Raw genomic sequence first — 25,038 nt, 5'->3', positions numbered from 1 at the left:
GTGCAAGTGTTGAAAAGCAATACTTTGTAGAAGGCTTAGTGCTGAATTGTTTTGATAGAAGAAAGTACAATGAGTACTCATACTTAAGTAAAAATCTTAAGTACATTTTAAGTGTATGCTTTCATCTGTCTTTCCTTTCTCTACCATTTTATTCTATGCTTAGCTATTGTTTCCTTCAAAATAAAGTATATTTTAAAAAGATGCAATATTGTGTAACAAGAAGCTTCTATAATCCCTTAGTTTTGGTGTTTATTCTTTCACATTTTTTTCCCTGCCTGTATATATTCCAGGTTTTTGTTTTTACTATATGTACAGTGTATATTATATGCTATACCTTAATTTTTTTTAATGACTACAGAATGTCTTATATAGATGTATTATAGTTCATGTAGTCTCCTATTAATGGACATTGGTTGATTGGGTTTTTTCTTTTGTGTGTGTGTGTGTGTGTGTGTGTGTGTGAGATCAAAAGAATGTTATAGTGACCATCCTTTTACACAGATATTTTAGCTTGTGTATAACCTGTAGAAAAATTCTTGGAAATGGAATTGTCAGATTAGAGTGAATATTAGTAATATTTTAGTAATCACCAAGGTGCCCTACAAAGCTTTACCAGTTTGCACCAGACTACAGTTTGGTTTTTAGAGGTCTACTTTTTCATACTAAGCCAAAATATTGCACACCTTTTTAATGTTTAATAGGCAATGAAATTGCTTTATTTTTATTCTTAATTTTAAAGTTAAGTATGTTTTCATTAATATATTAGCCATTTGGACTTTTTCTGTGCTCCTTTTTCTTTTTTTCTGATAATTTAAAATCTTTTGTTCTTTTGATTCCTTGTTTGTTGTTTGCCATAGAGAAATTTTACATTTTCATGTGGTCAATTTGTTCATTTCTTTGATGGCATCTAGAGCATAAGTCCTGATCAGACAGGCATTCCTTTATTGTAATAATATATATATATATGTATATATACACACACACACACACGTATAATATATACAGCACAGCTGTGTTTTTATTTTTAATTGTAGTAAAATAAACATAAAATTTACCATTTTTGCTATTAACAATACATATTGCGGGAGTGTTAGGTATGTTCACATTATTGTCCAATTAAATTCAGAATTCTTCATCTTGCAGAAATGAAACTTTTTCCCATAAAACTCTTCCCTCCGATTAAACACTTCCCTCCTATCCCCAGCTTGTGGCAGCCACCCTTGTACTTTCTGTCTCTGAATTTGACTTCTCTAGATACCTCATAAAAGTGGAATTATACAGAATTTGTCTTTTTGTGAGTGGCTGATTTCCTTTTGCATAATGTCTTTAAGGTTCACCTATGTTGTAGCATGTATCAGAATTTCCTTTTCAAGACTGAAAAATACCCTATTGTGTGTATATACTACATTTTGTTTATCCATTCATTTGTGGATGGACACTTGGGTTGCTTTTACCTTTAGGTTATTGTGACTAATGCTTCTGTGAAATGGGTGTGTAACTATCTCTTAGGGACTCTGCTTTCAGTTCTTTAGGGTATATACCCAGAAATGGAATTGATAGATCATATAAGAAGCCATCACATGTTTTCCATTAATGCTTGCACCATTTTACTTTTCTGCCAGCAGTTCACAAGGGTTCTAGTCTCTCCACATCCTTGCTAGTACTTGTTTCTTTCTTGTGTTGTTTTGTTTTGATAGCCAAACTAATGAATTTGAATCAGGTTCTGCGTTGATAGCCAAACTGCTGAGTTGGGTTTTGTGTTGATTTTTATTTTAATCTTAAATCTCATCTGGAATTTATTTTGTTATCAGGACCAAAGAATGGGTGATACTGTTTTCTCCTTTGCTCATTATTTGTCATTTACTAGTTTGTTGTCCCAGAACAGTTTATTGATAAACCTTTCTTCTTATATATGAAACATCATTATAGTCTAAATTCCCATGTATATTTGTATCTTAACAGGCCATTAATCAATTTCTCTAATTCTATATTTGTTTACAACATTATCTTAATTCTGTGGTTTTAAGGTATGTATACAGTAGGTCATAGATTTTGAAGTGTTTTTTTTGTTTTGTTTTGTTTTTTCTTCTTCTTTGACCTGAAAGTCCAAAGAAGTGGTTTCTGTGGCTTTTTTTCTTTTTTAAATTTCTAAGTAGGTGAAATTTTGCTTCAGTATTTTTATTAACATTTATTTCTAATTTTATTATTTTATGACCAGAGCATATGGTCTACAGTATTTCTACTTTAGCTAATTTACTGAAATTTTCTTTGGGGCCTAATTTGCCATTACTTTCTATAAAAGTTGTAAGATTTCTTGAAAAAATGACATAATCTAAGTGATAGACTTAATTATGTGCCAAATAATAGATGAATTTTATTTATATAATTTTTTTCAAACTGTGGAACACAAACATTGTGTCATAAAGTCAGTTTCTTGGATCCTGACTAATTACATACAACTGTTTTTTAATGGAGTGGAATAAATAGAAAATTATCAAAGTATTATTTAATAGAAAGCCTCTGAAACTTTTATTTCAGTTATATGTATTTAAAAATGGGGCACTTGGGTGGCTCAGTTGGTTAAGCATCTGACTTCAACTCAGGTCATGATCTCACGGTTTTTGGGTTAGAGCCCCATGTCAGGCTCTGTGCTGACAGCTCAGAGCCTGGAGCCTGCTTTGGATTCTGTGTATCACTCTCTCTCTGCCCCTCCCCCACTTGTGCTCTGTCTCTCTCTCCTCTCTCTCTCTCCCTCCCCCCCTCCCCCCCTCTCAAAAATAAACATTAAAAAAAAAAGAAAAACTTTTCAAATGTCTCTCTTACAGTGGGTCCCAATCAAAAGTGTTTGAAAAGCACTAATCTATGTCTTAATTATTTTTGTGCTATTAAGAGCTTAGACAGTTAAAGCCTCATATTTGTTTCTGTTAACTTTTTGCCTTATATATCTTGCAGTGTTTATCTCTTGTTATTAATATGAAGTTAAGATGTATGTCAGTTATATTTCTATTGTAGATGTAAATTCTGTTATTAAAAAGTATCTCAAGTTTAACACATGCTTTGTCCAATAGTAACAGCATGGCTTTCTTTTTCTTTACATCTTTTATATTTATCTTTCATTTGGCTTAAACCTTAGATGCTTCTTTCTCATGTCATCTTAGAGTGATGTGTTAGAAACTATTCTTCAATCTTGTATTCAGTATATTCTTTGTCTTTTTATAGAGTTTTCATCAGAGAGATAGTTTATCTTTTAGAAGATAGTAAAGGTATTTCTCTTTCTACTATGACATTCCAATTAAGACTGCCCAAATTTTACTATTATTTTGGTTACCTTTTAAAAAGGTAAATCAGTGATGTGTTTTACTTGGTATTCAGAGTTAGTTGCCATGTTAGAGAATTGAACTATGTAGAGCAACACAATTAGAGTATCATAAATGGCACAGTTTTATAAGTCTTCAGGATAGATACAAAGGTTTATGTGTTTTCATTCTACTTTATATATGGATTATCAAATTAATTTGGACTACTTTAGTGTCAACTCATAATCTAGTAGTGATTTTTTGTTTTTGAGTGGTCCTTGATCTTGGACCATTTGGAAAGGTCATACTAGTGTCAGGCTTATATGCTGCTTCTTTTTTTTTTTTAATGTTTATTTTTGAGAGACATGGAGCATGAGCGGGGGAGGGGCAGAGAGGGCAGAGAGAGAGAGGGCAGACTCCGAAGCAGGTTCCAGGCTCTGAGCTGACAGCTCAGAGCCCAACGTGGGGCTTGAACCCACAAACTGCGAAATCATGACCCGAGCCAAAGTTGAACGCCCAACCAACTGAGCTACCGAGGCACCCCAAATTCTTCTTTTTTTTTAATGGTAGACTTAGATGTGAGAATGGGTACAAACAAACTGGAAAAATTTGGAATATAAGATTGCCTTCTTTTCTGCCTACCACCAATGGGGAATTTAGTTTGGAAAAACTTCCTGGAACCGTGGAGTCTTCTTGCATATTCTCATGATGGAGGTTCCCATTAACTTTTGGTAATGAGAAAATATCATCATCTTTTTTTTTTTTTTTATGTTTATTTTGAGAGAGAGAGAGCAGGGGAGGGGCAGAGAGAGAGAATCCCAAGCGGGCTCTGCCCTGTCAGCATGGAGCCCGATGTAGGGCTCATCTGGGGCTTGATCTCATGAAGTGTGAGATCATGACCCAAGCCGAAGTCAAAAGCTGAACACTTAACCAACTGAGCCACCCAGGCGCCCAAAATCATCTTCTATCTCTAAAACATGATAGGCTTTTTTATTGTTTTTATACGAAAGGGTAGGCTGTTTTCCTACATGTTCCTGTAGCATTTTGTTTATTCTGTCATGGCATGAATTCTATTTTATAACAGTTACTTGTGTACATGACTGCTTAGTTCCTATTATTCATTTCTTTGGTGCAAGTTGGACGATAACTTGCCCTTTTTTTTCTTAACTAGTCCCTACCTCCTGGGACAGTGCCTTTTACACAGAAGACGGTCAGCACATGTCAGATTTTAATAGTAGCTGATACCTTTATAATTATTTCTACGCTTTACCATTCTTTAATTTCCCGTCTCTTTTGTGCTGCTGTTTAAAAGTGCTTGTTTGCCTTGGCTCAGCATCATTGCATCAAGTTTTGGCCATTCCCTCTTAGCTATTTTTGCTGTTGCTTACTTCCAGAAATAGTTCAAACAAACAAATCTAAGCATTATTATTCTAATTCTAAATTATTGACTATATTGGAAAGTTGATATTTTTATATAAACAAGCTCTTATTCTGTCCCATCTGTTTTCAGACTGTGGTATGTGAACCTTTAGGATCCCTAAGGGCAAGCTACTTTCATGACAGTAAGATATTACTTGCCTTTTTACTGTTGATATTTGCACTGATGGTACTAAAGCCATGGTAGGTAAAACTGCTGGTGCCTTAGCATAAGTCAAGGCCGAGACTCCAAACTGTTCTAATAGTTACTGTATTCTTAAAATTTTTTAAATGTTAGTTTCACTTAATGTTTTGGATAGGGGCACCTGGGTGGCTCAGTTGGTTAAGCATCCTACTTTGGCTCACGGTTCAGGAGTTCGAGCCTGGCATCTGGCTCTGTGCTGACAGCATGAAGCCTGGAGCCCCCTTTGAGTTCTGGGTCTCCCTCTCTCTCTACCCCTCCCCCCTCCAAAGAAATGTTTTTGATAAAGCGGTAAAAACTGTAAATTTTGGTAAATCTCAGCTTAGCAATAGGTGTCTTTTGTTTTTAATGTTTATTTTTGAGAAAGAGTGTGCAAGCGGGAGTGGGGGAGGGGCGGAGAAAGAGGGGGAAGAGGTTCTGAAGCAGGCTAACCATGAGATCAAGACCTGAGCAACTGAGCCTCTCAGGTGCCCCAACAGTGAGTGTCTTTTTAATACTTTGTAAAACAAAATGTGAACCAGCCTTAGCGGCATCTTGAAGTATACAGTAATCCCTTTCTCAAGGGAAAACATTTGAACAGTTGCTTTCAGTTGTGAATTTAACTTCTCATTTTTTCACTGAATACCATATTTACTTAAAAGAATGACAAAATGTAGCTAAGCAGACTTACGTATTTCAGACATTTTCTCAGAGATGAACAGTGACACCAAGGAAAACAACTGGCAGCATTTACTGCTGGTGTTAAAATTCCAGTTTTCAAAGGAAAGTTCGGATTTTGGAAAACTAGCATATTCCACAACTGTGAGTTTGACAGTCTCCAGATACTTGAAGATCAATGGTGATACTAATGAATTTAATTTTTGATAAAATATGAAATGTGTCAACATTTGGAAGATCTACAATAATCAAGTGAACCAGTATTTTTCAAATCACCAATGCATTGGTGTTACAATGCACAGCACAGTGTTACAAAATAACACATTAAAGTGCAAGATAGACCAGTGGGTTTTAATGTAATAAGATGCAGAAGTTTATTCATATAGTTTCAGATTCCACATTGCAACTGGCCTTTAAAAAACTTCCACTTGTCAAATTTGGGTTTAGTATCAAGGAATATCCACAGTATTGTAAAAAGGCTATGAAAATACCCTTCCTAACTATATAACTGTGAGGCATGATTGTCTTCATAAACCTAAAAAAAAACAGTAACTACAATAGATGAATTGCAGAAGCAGATAGAATCTGTCTTATTTTAAACCAAAGATTTTTACAAATGTAAAACTGGCATTCTTAGTAAATTTGGGGAGAGGAGTGGCATGAGGGGATGTAGTTTTCATAATAATATTTGTTATTATGTAAACAGTTTAATAAGTAAAGTTTCTCAGTTTCTGCTTTCCAGTACGGTAGTATCTTAGATGTAACCAGCATAAGCAAGAGTTCTTTCGGGTCCTCAGTTTTTAAGAGTGCAAAAGGGGTTCTGCAGTTTGAGAAATGCTGTTGTATTGTAACTTTCCCTTATCCTCTATATTATCAAAGTACCTCTTCTTTTTTTGTTTTTGTTTTTGTTTTTTTTAGTGTTTTTTTTTTTTAAATGTTTATTTATTTTGAGAGAGAGAGAGAGAAAGAGACAGAACGTGAGCAGGGAAGGGGCAGAGAGAGAAAGAGACACAGAATCTGAAGGAGGCTCCAGGCTTTGAGCCATCAGCACAAAGCCTGACACAGGCTCAAACCCATGCGCAAGATTATGACCTGAACTGAAGTCGGACGCCCAACTGACTGAGCCACCCAGACACCCCTCAAACTACCTCTTCTGTTAGTCACTTACTATTTGGGCTGTGGGCATGCCACTTGGTTCAAAGCAGTGTACATGTTTAATGTATATTTTTATATATAGGTATATGTATATGTATAACATATCCTACACAATGTATGTTGTATACATAGAGTATAGTGTGCATATTTTTATGATATATGTACATAACCACTGAGAGCTCTAAGTGATTGCATATGTGATAGAGAGTAAGCCAAACTTCTTTTATTTTTTTTCTTGTTAAGCATCAGTAAGCATATTAAGCATTAGTTTTGTTTGTTTTTTTAATGTTTATTTATTTTGAGAGAGAGAATGCGTACCGTGCTCGAGCAGGGGAGGGGCAGAGAGAGGGGGAGACAGGAGAAAAAGAATCCCAAGTTGCCTCCATGCCAAATGTGGAGCCCGACACAGGGCTTGATCCCACAACTGTGAGATTGTGACCTGAGGCGCAGTCAAGAGTGGGATGCTTAACCAACAGAGCCACCCAGGCACCCCCAAGCATTAGTTTTAAAAATTGATATATCTTCATTGTATATTTTGTATTATAATATATGTAAAATAAGGGGAGAAAACCAAAGATGAATATGTAATCAAGTTCAAGAAACTCTAGTTCTTCTAATACTCATGAATAGATTTGTTTAGCCCTGCCCCCTCAGGCATTTAGGCATTTAAGTAGCTAATTTTGAAAAGATTATTATTCATATTGAATAAAGAGACTGAAAAACAGACATTCCAAATCATTTTGCCTTAGCCTTTTGAAAGACAGCACTGTTTGGGCGCCTGGGTGGCTCAGTCGGTTAAGCGGCCGACTTCGGCTCAGGTCATGATCTCGCGGTCCGTGGGTTCGAGCCCCGTGTCGGGCTCTGTGCTGACAGCTCAGAGCCTGGAGCCTGTTTCAGATTCTGTGTCTCCCTCTCTCTGACCCTCCCCCGTTCATGCTCTGTCTCTCTCTGTCTCAAAAATAAAATTTAAAAAAGTTAAAAAAAAAATTAAAAAAAAAAAAAAAAAGAAAGCACCGTTTAATATATTTAGCTTTAGGTCAAATTTTTGATACAGTAGACATCTAGTTTTTAATTTAATGTATGATTTGTGATATATCAGGAACACTTTGTAAAAGCAGAGTCCATAGTATGCTTATACTTATTCTATAGGAGTTGGGCTGTAATCACTGTTAACATAATTATCAGAATTTGTAAGTGTCTTCATGTTTATGGCAGTTAATGTAGCTGTAATTTGTTCCAGTGCAGTTCTTCATCCAGGTTCTTCACTCAACATTTGTAAAATTGTTGTTTTGGAAACAACATAACTCGTTTATCAGTAGTGTTGATAAGACTTCATTGTGCTACGTAAAAGAAATTTGTTTTAGTGCCCTACAGGTGAATAGTAGTAATGTAGGCCTTGGTTAATGTTACTTACAAATATGGCTTATGAGCTTCATTACAATGATTACTACCATTTTGTGACAGGTATTGGGGATGGCCTGAGTATTAAGAGTACAAGGATTTGGACCTTTAGGCATGGATTTCAGATTTGCTCCTTACCTTTTATGACTTTGGACAAATTGTTTTCTCTATACTTACTTTATCTGTAAAATGGTGATATAGTATGTGCCCTCAAGATTACTGTGATGATTAAAAATGTTTATGCATCACTTGAGGACTTGATACTGACCTAGAAAGTAGTTAATGGCAGTGATTGTTTTTCAAATTGATACCTTTGAGCTAAAAATTCATCTGGTCATTGCTTTGTAAAATCTGTTCACTAGACCAAGACATTGACTACTTTAATATGAATTTCTTAAATCTGATCTTTTCCTTCTCAAATATGTAAGGGAGAATCGTGGTTTTGCTGAGAGAAGAGAGAATAATTTTGGAACTCAAATATTAAGGAGGAAAGACCTTGGTAAAATATTTTACTCACCTATTTGGAAGGATGCCAGCTTTTTTTAGCTTGTGACAAGTGCCATAACAAATTACCATACTAGGTGGCTTAACCAACACACATTTATCTTGTTACACATCTGGCGGCTGTAAGCCTAGGATCAAGGTTGTTGGCGGGTTTGGTTTCTTTTGAGGACTTTTGCCATGGCTTGCAAATGGCCACCTTCGCACTGTGTTCCCACATGGCCTTCCCTTCACGTATACATCTTTTGTGTCTGTCTCTTCTTGTAAGATATCAGTCATACTGAATTAGGATGCCCACCCGGACAACCTCATTTTAATTTAATCTCTCTGAAGACCCTATCTCCAAATATGTTACATTCTGAGGTAGTGGGGTTTGCAACTTAAACTTAATAATTTTGGAGGGGCCATAATTCAACCAACATTTGTGTAAGAGGTAATGTTTATTGAAAACAAGCTATATGCCAATGACAAAACTAAATGCTGAATATGTATTTTCTGATTTTATATTCACATTAACTCTGTGATTATTAGCATCTCTGCAGGTGAGGACACTGAGGTTTGGAGTGATTGATTACATAACTTGGCTAAGAGGATTGAAATCCAAGTCTTTTAGGCTGTAGCGTCTGTGGTCATTTAGGCGAAAACTGGATAGTAGGAAATAAAAGCACAGAGAGAAAAAGATGAGACTAGCAGTTTTTACTAGGGCCTTGAAAGTAAATTAACCTGTGAAATGGGAAATCATTTAACATCAGCCCTGGATGACTATTAATTTTTTCTTTAAAAACTCGTAGGGGGACACATGGGTGGCCCAGTTGGTTGAACGTCTGACTCTTGATTTCAGCTCAGGTCATGACCTCAGGGTTCAGTTGCTGAGAACGACCCCTGCATCGGACTCTGCACTGACAGCGCGGAGCTTACTTGGGGATTCCCTTTCTCCCTTTCTCTCTCGCTCTTGCTCTCTCTGCCCCTCCCTGCTCATGCTCTTTTTCTCTCCCTTTCAAAATAAAATAAGTGAAACATTTAAAAAATAATAAAAATAAAAACTGGTAGGAATTTTTGGCTTTGGAATGGAAACTGTGAACAGAGTTAGAGATTTTTAGCACATGATTATAATTACCAAAAACACATTTATTTTCAAGTTGCTCAAAATGCTTTTCTCCTTTTTTTCTTTACAGAAGATTCTAGTGTTCCAGAAGCTACAGAAAATGAAAGAAAAGCTGGTATATCCTATTTCAAGAATCAAAGGGGAATACAGTATATTGATCTGTCTTCTGATAGTGAAGATGCCGTGTCTCCAAATTGTTCCAGTACAGTTCAAGAGAGAAAGTTCAACAAAGACACAGTGATTATAGTGTAAGCAGCTCAATAGATTGGTTATATTTGTCTATGTAAGAGGATTTTCAAGAAAAAATTGCTTAATTTGAAAATTACCTTGGTGACTTCTCTCTTTTCTTCGTTTTTTTTTGCCTTTTCCCTATTGCATCTTTGTTATTTTTCCCTGACTTAGAGCTATAGAGAGGTACCGTGTATGTGTATGGGCATGCACACACAGCATATGCTTCTGGATAACAGTCATTTTCAGTAAAAAGGTTAGTGAGAGGAAGTAACTTTTTTTAGCCCTCCATAGATAGGGAAATTATTTTAACATGTACCTTTGATCATCTATAACTGCTTTATGATCTGTTCTTGAGTCTCGGAGTCAAATCATTTTAACATTTTTGGGCACATTCTGTGGAGTAGCACGGAGCTTATGTTATAGTCAGGTAGAAAGACAATAAACAAACAATATAGTATGCCAAATAATAAATATTATGGCCAAAAGGGAAGGAAAATAATGGAGCTCAGGGTCAGGGGCAGGAGTGTGGTTTCTAAAGAACACAGTTGGAAAAAAGCTTTATTGAGAAGATAATGCTTGAGTAAAGACCCGAAGGGGGTAAGAAAGTGTGAACTATCTGGATATGAGGGTGGAAGGAAGGGCGGAGTATTCTGGTCATTGAAAGTAACTTGTTCAGTGACCCTGAAGTGGTATTATGCCCAACGTTTCTAAGGAAACAAATGATAGAGAGTGAAAGACATAATGTCACAAGGTAAGCAGCAGGGTAGAAGAGGGATTTAATGGTATTAAGCCCATAGGCTATTTAGCTTTTATTCTGAATGAGGTAGGAAGCTAATGGAGTGTAGTGATAAGAGGAGTAAAATTATCTCACTCACTTGTTTAAAAAGGTCTTTGAGGCTGTAGGGGAGCAGTGTAGAAGTATGGATACTGTTGTTATAACCCAGGCAAGAAATGATGGACACTTAGCCTGGGCTACTCCTTGTGGGGATGATTAGACGGGGTTAGATTCTACATATACTTTGAAGGTAGAGCAGAGAGGTTTTATTGTTGATGGTGGGAAAAGGGAGTCAAACATGACCCTGAGATTGGCCTAAGCAACTGGAAGGACTGTTACTAATAGCTGAGATATGGAAGACAGTTTTGAGTGTGATAGGGGGAGCTCCTTTTGAAGGCAAGAGTGGCAGTTCAGTCTTGCACATGCTGTGATTGAGAAGACTCTTAGACATCTAGGCAGGAGATGTTAAGTAGGCAATTGGATTTGTGACATTTGAGTTCTGGGGGGAGGTCTGGGTAGCATCTAAATTTAGGAATTGTGAGAATATAGATCTGATATTTAAAGTCATATGATAAAATGAAATCACCAGGGGACACTAATATAGCTGGAAAAAAGAAGATCTCTTGGTTGAGGGACTCAGGTCAGGGGAACTTGGGATTTTAGGAACAGAGAAATGGGAAGAAATCTGTAGAGGTTCTAAGAAGGAATAGTTGTTGAGGTAAGAGAAAGGTCAAAAGATTGTGATCAGAAGCTAAGTGAAGAAAATGTTGCAAGGAGTGAGAGATTGGGACTGCCTATGGCTGATGAGAAGATGAGAATTCCCTCTTAAAATGAATTTATTGTAAGCTATGATGAGTATGCCTTTCTCCTGAAATTCACTCTGAAATAAAAAATAGTGAAGATAAATAGTGAAGATCTTGCGTGGTTAAATGTATTAGATTCACATGTACCTGCTAAGAACAAGGTTATTCTCTTAAATTACAAAAGTAGAATTTCAAATGCAGAAATACCAGTTAACATTGGCACAGTATAGTTATCTAATGTACAGTGCATATTTAAATTTTACCTGTTAATCCCAGGTAAATGTCCTTTATAGTAGCGGTATTACAAAGTCCTGGTTTGTAAATAAAGAATGTGCCCTAGAATGTAAATCACTGTACAGTTCCTTTGCCAGGAGGTTGTATAAGGAAAAATCAGCTGGATTAAGCAATATGCTTAGTAATGTTATTTGTTTTACCTTCTTATATAAATTCCTTGTCCTGTCATTGATGGATAACAAAGTGTGAGTTTAAGAACTAGCGGTCAATCCTTGGACCATATTTTAAATAGTACTTTATAGTAATTTTCCCTCAGTGTCATGTTGAATTTTTTTACCTAGTATCATACCTCTTTAGTCTCATTGAATCTGAAACAGTTTCTCAGCCTTTTTGTTTGTTTGTTTCTCATGTTACTGGCCTTTGAAAGTAAGAGGCCATTTTTTTTAAGGATGTTTCTCAATTTCTACTTAACCTGATTTTCTTCATGATTAAATTTAGGTTAAGTGGCAGGAATGCTACATAAATGATTTTGTGGCCTCAGTGTGTCATGTTTCAAGGCACAGTGATAGTGATTTGTCTCTTTATTGGGGAAGTATACTTGGATCACTCAGAACCCTGCCAGGTTTCACCTCTATAGTTACCATTTTCCCCTTTACAGTGATTAATCTATGGGCAGATCCTTTGAGACTAGCTAACGATCTTATTCCTTAGCAGACCTTCACTCAGTAGTTACAGTATTTATTGATGATTCTAACCTGAATCAGTTATTATACTGATGGTTGCAGATTGCTGGTTATTTTAACTAGCATTTCAGATTTTTTACTTTCATTATTTGGTATTCTAATAGAATGTGTGTTTTTCAATCAGGTTTTTAATCAGACTTTTTTTTTAAGTTTATTTATTTATTTTGAGAGGAGAGAGAGGGAGAGAATCCCAAACAGTGCAGAGCCTGATGTGGGGCTTGAAGTCATGAACCATGAGGTCATGACCTGAGCCGAAATCAAGAGTTGGATGTTTAACCGACTGAGCCACCTAGGCTCCCCTTAATGATACCTTTAATTCTACTCTACCATTATAAGCCTCTTCCTTGCCTCCTTCTATATTTCCTTTTGTGAGTATGAGAACTCTGCCTTCTTACAATAGCAGTTTATTTCTTAATTGGTTCAATTATCCAGTATACATAAGATAGTTTCAGAATTGCTGTAATCCTACCACTTGACCATTATAAGCCTATTAAGTAGAGTTCAGAATTTGTTTACAAGTTTTATTTTGTCTTTAGATTGAAGGCATATGATCAGAGTACTTGGATGACTTATTTAATGTTTTCTGTGTGTCAAGGCTAAAGAAAAGCCTTCTTTAGAAATTAAGGATAAGTGGAGAGGTAAAGGAAAATCACAAGTACTAATGTTCCAGAACCCATGGGTATGGGGCTAGATTTTCAGAGATGTGTCAACAGTGGATGAGACTACAGAGGAATAGATAACCAATGAAAGATTTTTATTACATTTGACATTTTAGAGGATATTATTGCCCTCATAAGAACAATTTCATTGAAATGATGGGGCAGGTGCATCTGGGTGGCTCAGTCTGTTAGGCGTCCGACTTCAGCTCAGGTCATGATCTCACAGTTTGTGGGTTCAAGCCCTGCGTTGGGCTCTGTGCTGACAGCTCAGAGCCCGGAGCCTGCTTCGGATTCCGTGTCTCCCTCTCTCTCTGCTCCTCCCCCACTCATGCTTGCTTGCTCTCTCTCGCTCTCTCACTCTCACTCTCAAAAATAAATAAAGCCTAAAAAAAAATTTTTTTTTAAATAAAAAAAGAAATGGTGGGGCAGAAGGTAGTAAAACATTGAGATGAGAACTATATAGGAAATGAGCAAGTAGAAAATCAGTTTTATAAAATTTGTGGAGGAAAGGAGAATTTGCTTATTTCTTACGTTTTTTTTTTTTTTAATTTATTTTTGAGAGAGAGCGAGAGTGTGCACACATACGAGTCGGGGAGGAGCAGAGAGAGAAAGAGAAAGAGACACAGAATTGGAAGCAAGCTCCAGGCTCTGGGCTGTCAGCACAGAGCCCGATGCAGGGCTCGATCCCACAAACCGTGAGATCATGACCTGAGCCGAAGTCGGATGCTTAACTGATAGCCATCCGGGCACCCTGAGAATTTGCTTATTTCAGTGCTGTGTCCACAGTTCTAGAACTCTTGGTACATTGAATTAATTAATTCAGTCTTGAACCCATTGTAGGCTTGGGAGGAAGAGCTTAGGGAGAGAGAAGAGATTGAGGAAAGAAGACAGTAGATAGTTGAAACAAGGTACTGTAGGAAGTAGAAAGGGCTAGAATTCCTTAGCACTGAGAGGGGACTTTATCTTCAGCAGAAGGGAAGAAGTTGATCTGAGACCAGATAAAAGGACACAAACTCTTGTTTTTGTAGATTTTTTTCCTTTAGTTTTAAATCTTTTAGGCATATGAGAAAATAAAATAATGGACAGTGAACACCCATATACTTACCACCTAGACTTAGCATTTGTTAACATTTTTCCTTGTTTGTTTCATTGTTTCATCTATTATTACTGACCTAGAGTTTTTTTAAATTATGGACATCCCAACATTTCTACCCTTACTAATACTTGGTGATACATCTTCCTCCTCCTGAAAATCCAGTACTGCTATCAATGAAAAATTCTCCAGTATCTTCTAATTCCCAGTTTATATTCATGTATTTTATAGCTGCTTTTTCAAACCAGGATCCAAACAAGGAGAATCCACTGCATTCGAATGTTAAAACTCCTGACTTTTCTTTTGATCTTGAACAGTCCTCTTCCCTCTTTTTAAATGATTTTAACTTAGTGAAGAAGAGGCTTTTCTTAGAGAAAACAGATTTTTCTGATTGTTTCCTCATGATGGTATTGAATTTATTCCTCTCTTGCTTTTATTTCCTATGAACTGGATGTTAAATCCAAGGCATGTTAAGATTCGTAGGCAACATAAATACTACTTCAAAAGGCACGTGAGTTTGTCTCACCAAATAGTGGTGAATCCAATCATTAGGTGAAGGTAATGGCTGGCAGAATAAGAACCTTTGAAAGTGGTTATCCAGGGCAGAAATTGTGAGAAGATTACAACCTGAATTTTCTCACTGAACTAGGTGGCAGAATCAGGAAATGTGACTGTAGTAAGGCAGAATGAGAATTCAAAGTTTAGTACGTTCAGAATGAGGGGTGTGGGTGTCATGGAAAGGGAGAGCCATGTAATCACCTTCAAATATTGAAGGACAGGCATTAGTTACAAAGGAAGTGATTTATTTTACCTAGTTACTTTTCTCAGAGCATTTTCTCAGAGCAGGATCAAGATGTCAGCCTAGAAGCTTGTTAAAGTATATATTCCTGGTCCTTGGGGATCTGCCTTTAAATGTTTTGGGGGACTCTCAGGCAAAACTAGTGTCCTGACCAGGACAACTGAACTAATAGGAGTAGGTAACAGTGAAGTTACTAAAACACAGATTCTGGATATGTTTCCAAGTACAGAATTAGCTGCATAGCAAAGTCATGTATTCTCTGACACTAGGAATGTTCTTAACTAAATTCCCACCTTCCTTTCTCTGATCTTTATAACCTTTATCCACTTGATATACTTCTACCTTCAGATCTCCAGAATGGCCATCATGGTAGAAAACCAGCATTTCAAAATGAGATTTTTGTTAGTTTGGGAGATGGATGAGTAAAATTTGGCCCCAAATGTCTTTTATATAGGGTAAACATATAAATTAAGATGGAATGAGATTAAAGTTAGTTGTTATAAAATAAAACCTCACATGGAATAAATGCTCCTTGTCTGAAGACATGTTTTGTTCTTGGCAGAGATTCTGGTACTGAATGGGACCATTATGATTTTAATACTTAGATTCTGATCACCTAGGTAGGCCATGAAAGTTCTTTTATCTTTGTGTTAGTGTAGGCTTTATAATTTCTCAAGAACAACTTGACAATGCTGGTCTGATAATAGAGTATAGGTGAAAAAAGAATAGGAAAGAGAAAGTGGACATGAAATACATGTTTGTGTATCTTAAAATAAATACCAGGTATCTTATTGTTCTTTTCCATCCCAGCCCAGATAATATGAAGATCTTTAGGAAGTATGCTGACTCTGGGAATGTAGGTTTATATATACGGTATAACCATACTGAAATGGAAAAATTTCTTTTAATCTTTGACAGGGATAGATTGCATTCTGATTGAAAAGAACTGTATTATATATATATATGTATATGATTGTAATAAAATAACAATAATCCATTAAAATATTGTTTTTTTCCTCTGAAAATATTTTTAGTTCTGAGCCATCTGAAGATGAAGAGTCCCAGGGCCTTCCTACCATGGCAGGTAGACATAATGATGATATTTCAGAAATGGAAGACTTTTCGGAATTGGAAGACCTTAAAGATGCTAAACTTCAGACCTTGAAGGAACTTTTCCCACAAAGAAGTGACAGTGACTTACTTAAGGTTATATACCCTTTTATAGTAATTTGTTATTATAGCTATAATAATGTTGTATTTCCCTTGTATCTAGTACTGTATTTAGAGGATAGTCTTTTTTTAAGATATGTTTGAGATAATTTTTATTTTATGTTATAATGGAAGTAAAATGCCAGAGATTTTCTTGTAGGGAGTCTTAACTTTTTAAATAGGTAAGGTTATTCGCCTATATAAGTTGTGTTTCCCTTAATAGCTAACATAGCTTGTGAAATTTTGTTTTGAGTTTAAATGGTTCTAAAGTAGAGACTTCCCCCATCTCCCACTAGAAACTATCAGAAATGACAGCAGGCTTTTTTTTTTTTGTCATCATAATGACAAAGGGTTGGCTATTGACATTTAGTGCCATGGGGCCAGGAACACTAAACACCCTCTGTATGCAGGATGATCCTACATAACAAAAGAATTATCTCACCAATAGCACCCTTGCTGGGAAACATTGACCCATGTAGAAACAAAATACGTGGCTATATTTGGATTATAATAGGCAGCTCGTTACAAGGGCACATAAAAATTGATCATCAATTAAATTTCAGGTAGAGAATAAATCTCGGAAGATTACTAGTAAATCGTTTATTCCTAGCTCTGTCACTTATTAGTTAAATGACCGTAAGGGGATCATTTAATTGCAAGTTTATATGTTTTTCACCTTTTTATCTGTCATCACCACTGTCTCCAGTCTGAACCTCAGGAGTTTCCATATCTGTATGGGGTAGGCAGGTAACTTTGAGGTGATAGACACCAGCATATTATAGAGTATATGCTCTTTCTCAAACGGGTAGGTACTCTCTAGCACCACCGTGATATGGCTGTGTGATATCAGTGATAGCCCATTTTTTATCAGGTATTCAGATTTTCCAAATAAAGTCAAAATGCTGGATTTTTTTTTTTATTGTTGATCAGTTTAATAGCATTCTTGGGATATAGTTTAAGTGTCATAAAGATCACCTATTTAAAGTGTGTCATTTAGTGGTTTTTAGTGTACCTGCAAAGTTGTGGAATTGTCACTGTAATCTAATTTTAGAACATTTATATTTCTAAAAAGAAACTCTGTAGTCCTTAACAATCACTCCCCACTTTCCTCCTCCAGCTCTAGGCAACCACTAATCTCTGTCTTTAGGTTTGCATATTCTTCACATCTTATATAAATGGGATTATATAACATGTGATCTTTTGCCACTGGCATCTTTTATTTAGCATAAGGGTTTGGGATTCATCCATGTTCTATCAGTAAATTTAACTTTTTATGGTAACAAATTTAAATAAAAACATAAAAATACTGTTCAGGCCAAACAATGTGTCTGAACTGAACGTGGTCCTGAGCCTCCTACTTTAAACTATAAAATAAATTATTACCGTTCTCTGTTAATTTTAACATGAATCTTTTTTTCCCTAAGTCATTTTGATACCCTCTTACTGTTAGATAAATGAAACTTTAGTGGTATCTTGAGTTTGCACCTTGGGGTGTTATTTTCCTCCTGATGTGATTTTTTTTTTTTTTTTTTTTTTTTTTTTTTTTTTTTTTTTTTTTGGAATAAGAAGACAATGCATGTAATGAGTAGTGGCTACAGAGGCTACTTACAATGTTGGAAAGAGCTTCTAACAGAATATACGTGATGGAGTATTAAATATTCAAAGGAACAAATCTCAATTTAAAAATATTTCTTAGCCTGATTGCTAATTGTTCATTTAGTTTAAGGGTATTTTTCTTCTGTAAGAATATTTATCTCTAATTTTATAATTACAGAGGGAGAATAGAATTGATACACAGAATTGTATTCATGTTTCATTGCATGAATATTTGAAATTTAGGGAGTTTAGCATATTACTCCAAAGCAGAGCACTCTTGAAGTACTCTGTTTCAGCTGATCCCCATCATTTCAAGAGATTTAACATAACATTTATAAAGTGCTTTGCAGAGGCTTTTACACCCATGTAAGGGAATTCAAGAAGTTGTAAAATATAAATTTAATCCTAAACTTGATATGCATGTGCTTTGGTTATTTTGATAATTGGGGGGGTCGGGCTTATAGGATATTTAAGGATTCAAGATTAAGAAAACCAGTAGAAGAGAGTGCTTTTAATTGATTTTAGACTATGTAATTTAATATAAAAATAGCTTATTAAAAGATGTAAGATTTTTCATTTGTTTTACTTTATCTTTTCCAGTTTTTAAATAAAAGCATTTATTCAATAATTATAAAACAAGTAAGAAAGATCTGAATTACCACACCAAAATGTAAGATTTTTTTAAAACAAGTAACTCATTGGAAATTAGGGAAACTATAGCAAAAGGAAAAAGTAGGATGTTTAATTCCTTATGAAATACAAAGTGTTATAGAAAAGTATAAAAATTATATATTGAGGATATTAATTATATAAATAGTATAGGACTATGTTCTTTAATAAATTCAGGTGATTCAGAAATAGAGGAAAAATCAAAAAGAACGCTTCATCCCACTCATCTTAAGAAGTATTAGATGTTTTAAAAAGTGACTACAGAATTGTGGGTTATTTTTTCATAAACAAAAAAGGAATAATAACAGATGTCTACAAGTGTCCCTCTTCCTCACTACCTCTTCTCTCCCTCATTCTTTGCCTGGACATACAAGTAGGGAGTTTTTAAGGCTTCAACGTAGAACCTTGCAATTAAAACACAAGAATAACGAAAGCTTGAATATACTGTATGTATTTCACCAACAGTGATAATACATCCAACAACGTTTTAAGAAATGCTTACATTGTACAGACTTTTGTGAAAGACTTCTTAAACTGTTCTTTTTCAAACAATGTTTTCTCGTTCTGTCAGTTGATTGAATCAACAAGCACTATGGATGGAGCAATTGCTGCTGCCTTGCTGATGTTTGGTGATGCAGGTATGCCTGGCTTAGTTTCCACCCATGTGTATTTATTAGCTTTATAGTAATAAATATCTTCACATTTTTAATACTGCTCTACAATTTACCAGGCACATTCATGAATTCTTACAGGATCCTTACGAGTTACTAATAGCTTCAGTTTTTTTAAATAAAGAAACTGAAGCTTAAGAAGGTTAAGTGACTTACCTGAGGTCATACAGCTATTTGGGAACCACATTTTCTAGGTTGATTTTTTTTTTTTTTTTTTTTTTTTCCTAGGGAGGGGGCAGGTTTTCATTGGTAATTTTGCTTGTTTTCTACAGATCAAATCTCGTAACAGTGAAGTTTTGGAAGGTATATTTTCTTTATTTCTTAAGTGTCCTTTCTAATTGCATTGTGGTTTTATTTACAGGTCTACAAATCTGAGTCAGTAGGAACATAATGTCTTGTGGAAAGTCCTAGCTGGTAATCAGCATTCCTTCATTTAGTAAATATTTATGCTATGTTCCAGGCTTGGGATACAAAAATAAATGCATTTCAAGGAGCTTGCAATATAAAAGCACCTCCAATATTCTTTTGGCAAATACTGTATTTTTTCCCCCTAACTTATATATACCAAACAAGTAAAAATAACCTATAATCCCAATACCAAAAAAGCATTTAAGTAATGAAGGCAAACCCACACTCCCATTGACCACCCTTGAATTTGCTTTGTATCATTTTCAGCTTTTCCTGTTTGTACCCACCACTGTAACACACACACACACACACACACACACACACACACACACACACACACGTGGGTGTGTCCGTTAAACTAGGAAATGTAATAATAGTATCGGTTTGCATTTTAAAAAAATCATTTGATAATTTTTCATGGATAACTTGTCAGAACAATCAGATTTATCCATCTTTTAAATATGGCCCATAACATTCTTCTGTAACTGCCTGTATGATTGGTTTATTAATTATTTCTCTGTTAATTAGCATTTATTTATATTTTTATTATTTTATAGTGCTAAAGTAAACAGTCTTATAAGGAAATATTTATGTTATTATTTCTATAGGCTAAATTTCAAACTGGGATGCTGAATCAAAGAATATACACATTTAAAAGTTTAATATGTACTTCCATGTTACTTTCTTGAAGGTTGTGCTAATTTATTTTTTCATTAACATTGTGTGAATAAGTGCCCATTCCCCTAAGTGGATCTTTTTGGCTTTTTAATATTTGTGAAACTTTAACATATATATGCAAAAATAGAAGATGGCATAGTGTGTTCCCACGGGGCTGTCATCCCTCTTCAGCAAGTAGATTTTGTTGGAGTGCATTCCAAAGATGATAGTTGTTTCATCCATATGAAATATTTTAATTCTTTCATTTTCTTCAATGTGAGTAAGGGAATAAATAGTATTGTGTTATGTGGGTGCTACCTGTGCAGAATGTTAAGATTCTTCCTTTTCTTTCACTCACTAGCTGTGTGACCTTGGGCGGTGTTGCCTAACTCTTCTGTGTCTCTGTTTCCTTATGAGCAAAATAGTGTAATAATAGTACCGGTGTCATAGGTTGTTGTGAAGAAATGATAATGTCAATTTCTTACTATAGTGTGGGGCACATAAGTACATAGTAAGTGTTAGCAGTGATTTGTTCCCAGGGGCCATCTGATAGAAAATGGTACATACAGGAGAAGGTTGATATCTCCCTCGTTACCATAGCCCTAGCACTTACTGGAAAAATTCCTGAAAAATGGTAGACTCAATGAACATTTCTTGAGTTGCAAAATGTTTGGAAAATTTTACATATTCTTTCTTGTTCTTATAATACCTCAGTAGTCCGTAATCTTTCCAAATTTGTAGAAACATTTTATTCCATAATAGCATCTAATCTTTTTTTCTCTTGAGCAATTTTTATCATTCAACTTATTTATTAATTTAACAGATATTTGTTGCACACCTACTGCTAGATGCCAGATGCTGTGTTAGGCATTGAGGATACGTATGGAAACAAAATGGACAAAATCTCTGCCTTTATGGAGTATAATCCTCATTAAACATGAACTTCCTTTGAGTTTTTTTCTTCTCATTCTTGCACTATACATTGATATTTTCTTTCTTAAAAAATATTTTCAAGAGGAAAGTTATAAGGAAAGAATAAATCAGGGCCTTCTTGGTTTTGAAGTAAACTTCCATGCTTCATCTTAGAATGGAACGAACGGTCGTATCGGCCATCTTCATCTTTAGTCCATTACGCCTCTGAGGTGTATAGAATGGCAGCTTTGCCTCACCAACAGAAGATAGCCCTTCAATTTACGGTATCAACAGGAAACTGTTTTGGCTATATTAGGACAATTTCCCCCAAAAAAGGCCGTTTTAAACACATGTGAGAGACTTTGGACAGTTCTGTGCCTCATGATAAAGGATGTTGGTTTTAGCACAAATTATAATCTTATAGGTAATAACTCCCATATTAAACAGTAAGGGTACCTTTTATGCATTGCTTTCTGAAAGTTTTCGTTTATGAACACTGGGTTACAAAAGTTTTTATCCTATTTTAAAAAGTAAAAATGTGAATTTATTGATGTTGTCCAGAATATATCTACCTGTTTCTTCTTCTCTGTGTTTATATAAAAATAAGCAAAACATTCTTAACGTGATTGTGATCCTATTATATTTGTTGCTTTGTAAGCTTTTCATTAATTAGAGACATCTTTCCATGTTTATTTTTAAAAAGTCTACCTAATTTATAACAGTGGCATTTATGGGTATATTCTAATTTGTTTAATATCTTGGGCATTTAGACAGTTTGGGAAAATTCTTGTGTGTATGCTTGAGCACACATTTCCATCAGTTTGTGGAGTAAATTCCTAGAGAAGGAATTGTTGGACTAAAAGATACGCATATCTAGAGTTCTGAAGTGTGTTACTTAGATTGGAAAGGCTAGAACAATGCATAATGTTTAAAAGTGCCTTTTTGCCCATGGACTGCTAGGGTCTATTTACTGTTTATTAACAGATACAAAATAATGGTATTTTAAAATTATACTTGTTTTTAATTATTAATAAAATTGAACATCTTTTCATTTTTCTCTGTTAAACTGCCAATATGTGTTCTTTTTTTATGATTTCATGTTTTATTTTTTATTGTTAAATACTGAATTTAGATGAAATTTATTTTCTTGTGGGGTATAAGGAATAATTTTAACTGTTTTTGTTTTGTTTTGTTTTGTTTTTTCTGAAATTGATGGTGAGTGCTCCCAATAAAAGATGAGACCTTATGAAACACAATTTGGAAGTGATATTTAGTATAGAATATTAACTTATTTTATTTAGATATATGCAAAAACTTTTTTTATTGAAGTATAGTTAACACACAGTGTTACATTAGTTTCAGGTGTACAACAAAGTGATTCGACAACTATATTCTATACTCACCACAAGCGAGTACATGTCACAGCACAGGGAATATAGTCAATAATAGTGTTGTATGGTGACAGATGGTAGCTGCACTTGGGGTGAGCATAGCATAACATATAGATAAACATAAAGTGTTTAATTACAGAGAAGATGTAGATAACAGTGTTGTGTACTGTTATGTAACATTTTTGTACTCAAATTTTATATTTGCATTTTCTCCCACATTTATTTGCAAATTTTTTGCCTGTAGCCTTTTTAACTATATGAAAATATTTGGTGTCATAATACTACTAACAAAAAGTAAAGCTGTATAAGCAGATATTTAAGGTTGAAGGATCCTTTATTGACAAAACAAAGCTCTTAACTCTTTCAGGAAAGAAATATATCTAGGTGACCTGGCGTAAATCATCTGGTTTCATTGAAGCTTTTTTTCAGACTTAGAATATGACTAACAGTGCTTACCCTACCCTACCCCAACAAATATAATTGTGATGATCCCTTTTCAAAGTGGATGCTGGGAATTACTTGGTTTTTGCAGACTGCACATTTACTCTATGAAATATAATTAGACAAAAATTTAAGCATTCCCACTTACATGGAAATTATACTTTAAAATGTTGGTAACATTTACTTCTTTTGTTATAACCATATTATAAAATTTTCAGACTTACAACTTAAAAGCTGTCGTGTTTGTATTTAGTTTGAATATTGTGCTTCTACAAGTTTTGTTTCTGACAGCATAATTAGGATACTGGTGTAATTAATACTGCACTTTTGTAAACTGTAACAGATGCCTTCATGTTAGCAGTATGTCTAAGGAATTGGCTCTCTGAAAGTAAAAGTATATAAGAAATAGATAAATGTCTTCAAACTACAAATATGTAATATAGCTTCCTTTTTTTTTTTTTTAAGATTTTATTTTTAAGTAATCTCTACACCCAACGTGGAGCTTGAACTCACAACCCCGAGATCAAGAGTTACATGTTCTACCAACTGAGCCAGCCAGGCACCCCTGTAATATAGCTTCTTTAAGATCATGTAGTTTGAGTTTTTCTTTCACTTATGACAGAATATGTAAATTTTCTATCACTGTTATAGTCTCTATGTTACACTCTTCGTTTCTAGGTTAAGAGCATTAATTGCTTGAGCTATCCATGTTTCACTTCCTCCTCATTTATTAAATGAGACTATTACCTACTTTGTAAGTTTATTGTGGAAAATAAATGAAACAACAGTTTATAAAAGCCCTTTGCAAAGCCTGGTACATAGTAAACTATTATTGGTATCAGTGATGCTATTCAATAAGCTAGACAGATAGGGCTCAACTTTTTTTCACTGCTAAACACGGAGTCACTGAGGAGAACCCTTTCCTTTCAGTATTGCTCTGTAGAATGACCATTCAGTTTAGCGATGTTTGTTGTTACTAAATAATGTGATGGTTTACAAATAACATGATAAGAGTCTCTGTTTACTTTTCCTTTAATTCAGTTGACATTTATTGAGTATACATGAAATGTAGAAGAAATAACATTGGGCCTGATGTCAAGAGAACGATCTGCACGTGTTCATTATAATAACTTTTTTACCTTTGTTTTACATTAATGATTCTTACAATACTTGTACAAACTTTGATTGTTCATCTCCGTTTTAGAAGGTGGTGGACCCAGGAAAAGAAAATTATCTTCTTCTTCAGAGCCATATGAGGAAGATGAGTTTAATGATGATCAGTCTATAAAAAAGAAAAGACTGGATCACGTAAGTTACCTTTGAATTGAAATATCAAAATCACCTGTTAGACCCAGAATGTGTTGAATCTGTGGATATCAGATCTAAATGCATCTAAATGAATTAGACTTCTCTCTCACAACCAAATCAAACTGGGTTTGCATTTCATTTAGGACTGTTTTGCTTTCTTTTTAATTTATCCAGTATTAATTGCTTATCTCTGAGTTATAAAATTAATTATTAAAAATATTCTAGGGGTGCCTGGATGGCTCACTGGGTCCGACTTCAGCTTGGGCCATGATCTCGCAATCTGTGAGTTCAAGCCCCGCGTTGGGCTCGGTGCTAACAGCTCGGAGCCTGGAGCCTGTTTCAGATTCTGTGTCTCCCTCCCTCTCTGCCCCTCCCCCACTCATGTTCTGTCTCTTGAAAATGAATAAATGTTCAAAAAAATTTTTTTTCATATTCTAGTGGCATGATAAAGTAACTTTCGGGAGAAATATACTGTTGTGTTTTTTTTTTCAAATATTTATTTTGTGAGAGAAAGAGAGTGAGCAGGGGAGGGGTGGGGGCAGGGGTGGGGGCAGGGGTGGGGGAGGGGGAGAGAATCCCAAGCAGGCTCTGCTGTTAGTGCAGAGCCTGACATGGTGCTTGAACTCACAAGCCCTGTGATCATGACCTGAGCCAAAACCAAGAGTTGGACTCTTAACCAACTGAGCCACCCAGGCACTCTGAAAAT

General features: G+C 35.1%; 1 protein-coding gene across 5 annotated transcripts in view; it reads left to right on the top strand.

Annotated features, from left to right (window-relative positions):
• SMARCAD1 (SWI/SNF-related, matrix-associated actin-dependent regulator of chromatin, subfamily a, containing DEAD/H box 1) overlaps positions 1–25,038 on the top strand; it is a 78,103-nt gene that overhangs the window by 7,661 nt on the left and 45,404 nt on the right. For 4 of the 5 annotated variants that reach the window (XM_042935874.1, XM_042935876.1, XM_042935875.1 and 1 more), the window contains exons 3-6: positions 9,804–9,981; positions 16,105–16,276; positions 19,116–19,182; positions 24,229–24,332. In XM_042935874.1, coding sequence (XP_042791808.1) covers positions 9,804–9,981; positions 16,105–16,276; positions 19,116–19,182; positions 24,229–24,332 — 521 coding nt within the window. The remainder of the gene's footprint in view (positions 1–9,803; positions 9,982–16,104; positions 16,277–19,115; positions 19,183–24,228; positions 24,333–25,038) is intronic. The other variant, XM_042935878.1, reaches the window with a different exon arrangement.

The sequence above is a fragment of the Panthera leo genome, chromosome B1, assembly GCF_018350215.1.
Source record: "Panthera leo isolate Ple1 chromosome B1, P.leo_Ple1_pat1.1, whole genome shotgun sequence".
Taxonomy (NCBI): domain Eukaryota; kingdom Metazoa; phylum Chordata; class Mammalia; order Carnivora; family Felidae; genus Panthera; species Panthera leo.
Note: the sequence above shows the minus strand (reverse complement) of the source record. Positions and strands in the feature narration are given on the sequence as shown.